Below are 10,122 nucleotides of genomic sequence, written 5' to 3'. Positions count from 1 at the left end.
CCTCCCCTTTTATCTGTATGTCCAATAGCAGATTATGAGGACTCCACTATGGATATTCTTATTGATCCATAAACTAGACAGTGGAATGTAGAGATGGTGGAGGGGGTTATTTCATGAGGAAGAGGCGAAGTTAATCAAGAAACTTCCACTAAGTTGAGCTGTTGCGGAAGATACTTTGTACTGGCCCTATTCAAGCAACAGACTGTACAGCTGCAAGTCAGGCTATAAATTCTTTAAAATGGAGGAAGAGATGACGGACAGAACTCATGAATCAATGACAATTGGAGATACACAGGTTTGGAAGCAAATTTGGTCCATTAGTGTACCACAAAAGGTGAAGACATTGCTGTAGAGGTCTTGCCGAGAAACCATGCCAACAAAACACTCTCTATTTCAGCACAAAATTACAGAGGAGGACTAATGCATGAGATGCCGAGCTGCAACAAAAGATTCCCTACATGCGTTGCGGTTGTGCTCTGAGCTTGACTTGGTATGGGCAGAACCGGAGCTGTGGAGTTTCCGAGGAGAAGTTCAGTTTGTAAGCTTTAAAGAACTCTTATCATGGATAATCAGACACACCCAGCAGCTTGAATTATTTGCAGTTACGGTGTGGTCTATATGGAACCAGCGAAACCAAGCTCGACTTAATCAACCAGCAGATGCCATCCATCAGATTACTCACCTTTCCAAAACTTGGTTAGTTGAATTCCAAGCAAGACAGGTCAGCCAGGTTTCAATACTGATTCACACTCAACCAACAAGATGTAGGTGGAAGCCACCCCCATTGAGTTGTTTTAAAATTAACTTTGATCGGGCAAACTTCCCAAAGGAGAAGAAATCTAGTATAGGTGTAGTCATTAGAGATAACAGAGGTCTAGTAATTGCATCATGTTCGAATGTGGTGCACCAGATGCTAGGTAGTTCTGATATCGAAACTATGGCTGCAATGTGGGCTCTAACTTTCGCATCAAATGTGGGTGTGAGGAGGGCTGTGTTAGAGGGAGACTCAATGGCAGTCATTACAGGTTTAAGGGAGGATGAGAAGGTATTGGTGCCATACAGACTACTATTGGAGGATGCAAAGTTTTTGTCTGAACAATTTGATGAGCTGCTTTACTCTCATACAAAGAGGGAAGACAACAGTTTAGCGCATAGTTTGGCTAGATATGCAATAGGCATTCCAGATTTTCTAGTTTGGATGGAGGATGTTCCATCACAGCTTTATTCTGTAGTCCAAACTGATTTATCGAGTTTTTCTTAATAAAATACATTGTTGTGTTTCCCCCTAAAAAAAAGGGTGGTCAGACCACCCAGGACTTGAGATATTTTTTTATATACCTTTAAAAATTTTAAATTTTAAATTAATATGAGTTGTTAACCACTTTAGAAAAAAAAAAAAGTCTTGACCACTTAAAAAAAATTGAATTCCCTAAATAAATATTTGAGCTCATTAAAAATAATATTTGAACTTTCCAAAATTTTGGTTCATTAAAGATTTAACCAAAAAAATTATGAAATTTTTTTATGCATTTTGTTTAAATGCTAAGTCAATAGTTTAATGATTACTTGGTTGTGTATATTTTTTATTAAAGATTGAACCAAAAAAATTATGAAATTTTTTTATGCATTTTGTTTAAATGTTAAGTCAATAGTTTAATGATTACTTGGTTGTGTATATTTTTCATTAAAGATTGAACCAAAAAAATTATGAAATTTTTTTATGCATTTTGTTTAAATACTAGATCATAGTTTAATAATTACTTGGTTATGTATGTTGAAAAAATATATATTGTTATATTCAAGTTTTATTTTTATTAAATTTTTTTAATAACCACTCTTAATCTTTCAAGTTTTATTTTTACTAAGTTTTTTTAATTACCACCCTTAACTTGAACCAAATTTTCACTTCTTCATTGTAGAATGCGGTACGTAGGGAAACCGAAGGCAGTCCAGAGAGCCAATGATGGTCTGCCACGACTGTTATACCTTATAAGCAGTCAAAATCATTTTTAGAGAAATGTTATACTCAATTGTCAACTTCTTGAGACCATGTCAATGGATTCTAACTATAATTTTTTTTCTTTATAACTCCATCTTATAATTATTTGAAGTGTACAAGGTGGGGAATTACATACATCTGAAAGAATAGCCAGACTTGAAGAGTTTTTGAAGAGTTCTAAAAATTAAAAGTCCTCGTTAAGAAAAAAAGAAAAAGAAAAAAAGACATAATAATATATTGAAGATGCAGAAAGCTAGGACAACTACTTCTCTTACTGCCTTGGCCCTAGCTATCAAATGAAATCAAGTATTATTATCACTAAAATTTAGAGAAATGGGAGTTATTCAAAAAAATTTCATCTAGGTATAGTGAATTACAATTTAATTTAGATTACATTATTTTCTTAGATACAGTTTTTTTAGATCTCCACTTTTTATAGGTAGAGTTTAATTAAATCCAGTGGCAGCGCCACGTTATAGTCAGGGTGTTCCCAAGAACACCCTAACTTGAAAAAAAAAATTATATATAATAATTAAAAAAAATTATTTGTTTACCCTTAAAAAAAATAGGAACACCCTCAATCAAAATTAGGAACACCCTCAAATTAAAAAAAAAAATTTGTTCTACTTTCAAGCAAAAAAAAAAAAAAAAACCCCCAAAAAAATCAACTAAATTCTGAAAAAAAAAAAAAAATTGTAACAGAGCAAAACAATGGACTCCCTCTCAACTCTCAAGCCCACGGCAAGCCCAACATCAAGCCCACAGCAAATCCACAGATTCTCAAAAAAAAAAAAAAAAAAAACCCAAATCAATAAAAATCAATACATCACAAATCCTAAAGCAAACCTCAAAACAAAGAGCAACAGAGCAACACCTCTCCTTAGAAGTTAGATCGGTCCAGTTGCAGTCCAGACTCCAGAGCACATCGTCTTCATCGCCCCTCATCGGAGATCGGTCCAGTCGCAGTCCAGAGCACATCGTCGAAGATTGCGTCACACATCGCGTCGTTGCCGTTGCACAATGCTCGCAGATCGCTCAATGGTCACTACCTCAGCCTCAGCCTTCACTCTTCAGGCCTCTCTACTCCAGTCCGGTGCTCCCTCAAGATATTTCTCTCTTTCTCTCTCTCTCTCTCTCTCTCTCTCTCTCTCTCTCTCTCTTTAAAATCTTAAATAAAATGAATGACTCTCTCTCTCTTTATTCTTTAAGAGATAACTTTATCTGAACTGAACACTGATTGGCCAAAGCAGAAGTTTTAATGTTTTGCCTATTTTTTGACTTTTTGAATTTGGCATCTTATGAGTTATGATTTTTACCCGTTGGTTGGTGTGGGTTGGTGTTGGTGACATATTGATTATCTTTTAGGGTAATGTGTATTGTGATTTATGATCGTGAAATTTTCTAATTGGTAGCTGGCTATTGTGATTGGGGGCATCAACCATGAGGGTTGTACTTGTCTGTTGAGTAGGGTGGGATAGATGGGCACATAGGGCCGGGTTACACTATTTTAATTATTATGCTGCACATAGGATGTGTAATGTGCACATGGCTAGCTCTTTTAGTGTAATAAGCACATGAGACTAAACAATATAACAAATTAAAGCAGTATAATTAATGACAAACAAACTTAAGCAATATAGTTTATTGTTACGCTAAACAATAATAATTAAAGTAGTATAATTAACCAATACATTATAAAAAACAAACAAATTAAATTATGTTAGACTAAATAACAATTAATAATTTTATAATTAATGAAACAACAATATAACAAATTATAGTTTATAAAAAAATAAACAAATTAATGAATCAACTAAACACCAATAATTAATAATTTTATTAATATTTCAAATGAATTTATAGTTTATAGTTTATTCTTTTTCTAGAATTATGGACAAATATTTGATAAGAAAACCATGTACCCAAAAAAAAATTCCTAGGAAAAATTTTTAGGAACACCCTGGAAAAAATTCCTGGAGCCGCCACTAATTAAATCCATGATTTTTATGTCATAAAAAAAATTACTATGCTAAACTATGCTATTCCTATTTCCTAGGGCTTGATTAAAAGAAACAAGAACCGTAAAATGTTGAAGAATCATTTAAAGGGTAAAAAAAAAAAAAGAGTCTACCATTGGCCTACTTTGTTGGGGCCATATTTCGCATATTTTTACTTTTGCATATTTGTAGTTTCGCACTTGTTTAGTCCCTCAATTCCCAGTTAATAAGATAGATGATATAGTCTTGCCTTTCCTTTTCCTAGAGAGTAAAGGTTTGTTCCATGATTTTCTTGCTCAAGCTTCTTGATCTGGGAATGAATTACTCTTGCCTACCACAAATAAAATTTCTTCATCCACAAATAGAAACATATAAAGATGACACTTTTTAAACTACAATTTTTACATTATTTTAAATAACGATATTAGAAATTTCCAACTAATCATGCCCATAATTTCTTGGAAAAGATAATAGACTCTTACTTATAGTTTGCCCATTCAAATTAAAAACTTAAATATAATTCTGCTAGAGATATCAATATATTATTATACAATTAATTGAAGGTAAAATGAGATTGAAGTGAGGAAGTGGTTGAATTCACTGGCGGATGTTGGGCTATGACCCATGATTGAGTTATTTATTTATTTTCATCTGAGATGGAATTCTATTCTAGAATGACCTAATAAGAGTATATCTGGAGATTTGAACTATGGTATTTGCTCCACACACCCCATAAACACTTATATCATTGCTTCAAAGGTGCACAATGGTATGAGTGAGTTTATAAGTGCCCCTTAATATGTCGATGAGATGTATATTATGAAAGGATGTGGATCCAACATTCTATTTCTCTTTTTTTGCTTACTTTCTTTAAGATTTTCACATAAGCTTTTGAAACTTGAAAATCTCTGCATTATATTTTGTCATCATTTAAATATAGTATATATATTTTAAAAAATAAAATTTTAGAATTATAAATAATGATAACTTTTTTTTAGAAATACTAAAAATGATAAACTGAGAAGTTCATGTTTGTTGACTTTATTCAATGACAAATTGGTATGTATTTATTTATTATTTTAATGTATCTTTTTGAGACTTAATTGTAATTTGAGGTAGATGTATTTGAGCCTCATTTGCTATTTTGAAAAGCTGCATTCCTAATGATCTCACAACCTCAGGCGACATGCATAGCCCATGAGATACATGTGGCAGGATGTCAGGATCAGAGTGATGACTGGGCAAGTTGCGACCACCAGACCCCAACAAGGTCTCGAGTCGCACGATCTTTGTACTCTGCTCTTTGTACATTTCTTGGCTAGTGTATATCTATCAGCACACACACACACAACTGAAAGGTGTGTTAATGGCTCTTAATAAGGGTCTTAACAAACCCTAGTTGATACAATACACACCCAAGAGAGTCCATTTGAATGTAAGAAAAGAGAGAACTTTCTTGTTTGAGCAAAAACACACTCCATCATCTCTTTTCCATCTCTTTCAATCTTTGATTGAGATATTGTATTCCTTATCTCACCCAAACAAATAGACCTTGTGAGTTGAGTGAAGGTTCATGGAAACTTGAGAAGCCACATTCAAAATTCAATTCATTTTGGTGGTGTTTAATGCTTCAATGGAAGGTTTCTACTATGCTAGAAAGAGAGAGAACTCGAAGCAGTTGGTTGCTGGTTGGAGCTTGGAGGGCTCAAGTACTTATAGGCTTGTGGGCTTGGAGGGTTCATAGTGTTCTTGTGTATTACAACTATCTTGTCTAGTAGATATTTCTGACGGGTGGTTAGGGGGAGAGTTTTTTTGCCTAGTGTTATTAGTTTTCCTCTTTCTAAACACTTTTTGGTGTTTGGTTTGGTTTACTTGCTTTTCCCTTATTTCCATTGTGCTTTAGGCTGTGTTTGGTTCGACGGTAAATCAGTTTCAGAAAATATTTTACACATTTGTGTGTGTTTGGCAGCAACTAAAAATTTGGGCAAACTGAAAATCACTTACCCTTTGACTGTAAAATAACCCTTCCCACCCGTAAAACAATTTACGTTTCTATTTTACCTTCAATTCATTTCCGCCTCTCACGCACTCTCTCGGGTTCTCGCACTCTCCCCCATGCTGGTCCGAGCTCAACCGTCTCCCTCACGCCAGTCCGAGCTCCACCCACAGTTCGACGAGCGCCGCCACTCTCCCACGGTGAGTTTCCTCCACTATTTCTCATCATTTCAGTCCGACCCAGCCTCTACAATAGCCGATCCACACACCTCCGACCCACACACCTCCGATCCACACACCTATGACCCACACACCTCCGACCCACCCTCTACAGAAGCCGATCCACCCACCTTTGACCCACACTCTACAAAACCCGATCCACCCACCTTCGACCCACACTCTACAAAATCGATCCACCCACCTCCGACCCACACACCTCCAATCCACACCTCTGACCCACCCTCTACAAATGCTACTCTCACTATGGGGGGTTGATCCGATCTATATATATATATAGATCGGTTGATATAAATATTTATTTAATTATTTAATTAAATACATATTTAATTATTTATTTACTTTTTTTTAATTATCTAGTTATTTATTTAATTATTGATTTCAGAAATTAAATTTTGTTGGTCTTACAATTATACAGAAATAGGAATGCAATGTGATTTGTTGGTGTTAAAGCTCATTTAGTGCTTTTCTTGACGTTTTTGTTGATGGGTATTCAACTGTTAGACACTTAAAATAGGGGTACGGTTAATATAGTAGATTATTATTAAAGGGGAATTAAACATTTTATGGCTTCTTATAATGGTTTTGATCTCACCTGTCCAAAAAAAATAAAATAAAAATACTACAGATTGCTTGAATGATTGGGAGTTGGCTGGTTTGTATACAATAAAATATTGATTGTGGTGGTATTATGTTGCGTACGTTGTTGATGGCTATGGCGATACAGAAATACATGTGCATAAATTTTGGTACTCGTTATGACCGTGATTTGTGAACTGTCTGATCAATGTATATGACACCTTGTGAATACTGTGGACACACTGCCACAGTGGTTGTGTTTTTTTCCTTGATCTTGAACTGAGCTTGTTATAACATTTATATGAATTTGGATTGTTTAACCAACTTTAAGCATGGCTGTATATATTGATTGTGTTAGAGATCATGAGTGTTATGTTGGTTAACAGAGTGTGCTCTGCTGTTTTCTATTTGTAGCTGTTTTTATATACTGTGTAATCAATATCATGTTTGTTTACATACCTCTTAGACCACAGTGTTTGTGATTTTTTAGATGAAGAAAAAAACCAAAACAGCAGTTCTTGCCTCAATTGCATCTGTCCTCCTTGTGGGGGTTGCATTGGTAAGGAAATTGCGACGTAGACGACTGCCTAGGGCGCCTTATGTTAATTATGCAGTCGAAAGAGAGCATTACATAAATAGTATTCTGCATGGAAGTGAGAGACTTTGTGTTAGTCAAATTAGGATGAAGCTTATAGCTTTCCATCACTTATGTCACATCCTCACTGAGGGGAGCATATACGCCCGACTACGCACATGTCCGTTATGGAGCAAGTGCTAATTTTTTTTTACACATTATTGGTCATAATGTGAGGTTTCTTGTAATTGGTAATCGGTGATGAAATTGGACGTTTCATCTGCGAAGACTATAACATATCAACTAAGATGATTTGTCTTGATCATGGAAGTGGAGACTTCTAATTTGTATATTGATATATTTTAAGAGTTAAGACATATTGACCTGGATCGCTGTGAAATTTATTATTCTCCTAACGACTGTCAAATGAATAATAAATCTCATGACTTCTATTTACATCAACTCTAAATCCTAAGAGGATAATGAACCTGATCATAAGATGTAGGTTGCTTTGATATATCAGGAGTGAGATCTATTAGTCACGATCAAAACCTCAGTATGTTGGGCAGCCACATTTAGTGTTGATGGAATATATATTCTCAAGATAGAATTCATAATCTCTTAACGGAGATATAAAATATTCCCTTGAGATAAGTTTAATGGGTTTGGTTATTCAGGGAGTTGGGTCCAACTACTTTAGTAAGGGGTTACTAAGGTATATATTTTGAAATTGGATTTCATAAATATATGATGAATAACAGAAATGATTAAACCGGGTAATCAAGGATTAAGATGTAATAAGCTTCAAAGTGGCAGTCTATATTCATGACTTTGTATTACTACGAATATTTTAATGAAGGGGTTGCATGTATAATAAAGTCTTGGGATATAATTTATAGATAAGGCCTAGAGTGCAAGTATATTTATATAGTGATATTAAATATAGTTAATAGTAATTTTGGACTTGTTAAGAGTTGACAAAAATGATGGAAATATGCATGTGTGCAGCGGAAAAATAACGGATCTATTCCATTCATAAAAGTTAACATGTACTATATAAGTTTCAGAATTTATGAATAAGAGAGTGTACCTTGGAGCGGTGAATTTCAAAATCGAAGATCGAAATCGCTTCAGAACACTTTCAATCTTTACTCCAATTCCATTAACGCCCAAGATGTGTGATCTCTCAATCAGTTCCAAATGGAGAATGTCAAAGTATCTAATACTTACATACACCACTTCACCATTGTGTTCTTCCAAAATTCTCTATAGAAAATTTTGTATGTATCTCCCTTTGTGTTTAACCAATTTTCTAATTGGGCTGGCCTTTTGGGTATTTCCAATTGGGCTTAAGTGTGTGGCTTAGAGTGGGACCAAAAGAGACCAATAAGACACTAGCTCCAATGGGCCTTGAGCTTTTCTGTCAACTTTTGACAAGTCTAAAGTTACCATTAATTATATTTAATACCACTATATAAATATAGTTGCACTTTAGGCCTTATCTATAAATTATATACCAAGACTTTATTATACATGCAACCCCTTTATAAAATATTCGTAGTAACACAAAATCATAAATGTAGACTGCCACTTTGTAAATTACTACATCTTATCATTGAGTACCCGGTTTAATCCTTTAAGTTATTCATCATATATTTATGAAATCCAATCTCATAAATATATACTCTAGTAACTATTTATTAAAGTAGTTAGGCCTAACATTCTAAATAACAAACCCATTAAACTTATCTTAAGGGAATATTTTGTATCTCCGTTAAGAGACTATGAATTCCATCTTAAGAATATATGTTCTATCAACATTAAATGTGGTTGCCCAACATACTAAGGTTTTGACCATTACTCTAGATCTCACTTCTGGTATATCAAAGCAACCTACACCTCATGATCAAGTCCATTATTCTCTCAGAATTAAGAGTTCATGCAAATATAAGTCGTGAGTTTATTATTCATTTGACAGTCGTTAGGAGAATAATAAATCTCACACTAGTCCAGTTCAATATGTTTTAACTCTTAAAACATATCAACATATCAACTAGAAATCTCCATTTCCATGATTAAGACAAATCATCTTAGTTGATATGTTATAGTCTTCACAGATGAAATGCCCAATTTTATCATCGATTACGAACTAAAATTCTGAGTTTACAAAGAACTTGTGATCTATATCTTCTGTGACTTTTCACATAAATCACATACTATGTATCTCATGGACTATATGATAATGTCTCAATATTCATGTTATCATTATTTTAGATAATAACAAAACAACTTTATTAAACACAACATTAAGTCATACATAATGTCATACATAATAAAATACATAGCATCATACAATAGAATTTAAGGGCACACATCCTAACAAAAAAAGCTCAAGACCCATTGGAACTAGTGTCTTATTGGTCCCTTCTGGTCCCACTCCAAGCCACATACTAGAGCCCAATTGGTGATGCGAACCTCAATCGACACGCTTTGAGACCCAACAAAAATATTGGAATACTTGCCCAAGAAAGCTAAAATTCAGATTTTTGATAGAAACCTTGACCCAACGTTTATAATTGAAACGTGAACTAAAGGTATAAGTTGACCTTGATCCAATGATAATAAAGAATCACGAACCAAATGTATAAAGTTTGAACGCCACAAGGAAGAATCATTGATAAGTTCACAGTTCTTGAAGAACCAAAAGAGAGCAAAGCCTCACCTTTTCTGATTTCTATTCA

The 10,122-nt window shown here is 34.2% G+C and overlaps 1 protein-coding gene across 1 annotated transcript in view; it reads left to right on the top strand.

Moving 5' to 3' along the window:
• The first annotated feature begins 424 nt into the window (after positions 1-424).
• The window catches only part of LOC142616321 (uncharacterized), a 15,019-nt gene continuing 5,321 nt past the window's right edge, over positions 425-10,122 (top strand). Inside the window, exon 1 of the mRNA XM_075789196.1 lies at positions 425-1,228. Coding sequence (XP_075645311.1) covers positions 425-1,228 — 804 coding nt within the window. The remainder of the gene's footprint in view (positions 1,229-10,122) is intronic.

This window comes from Castanea sativa, chromosome 11, assembly GCF_040712315.1.
Source record: "Castanea sativa cultivar Marrone di Chiusa Pesio chromosome 11, ASM4071231v1".
Lineage (NCBI taxonomy): Eukaryota > Viridiplantae > Streptophyta > Magnoliopsida > Fagales > Fagaceae > Castanea > Castanea sativa.
This window is presented reverse-complemented; position numbering and strand designations above follow the sequence as displayed.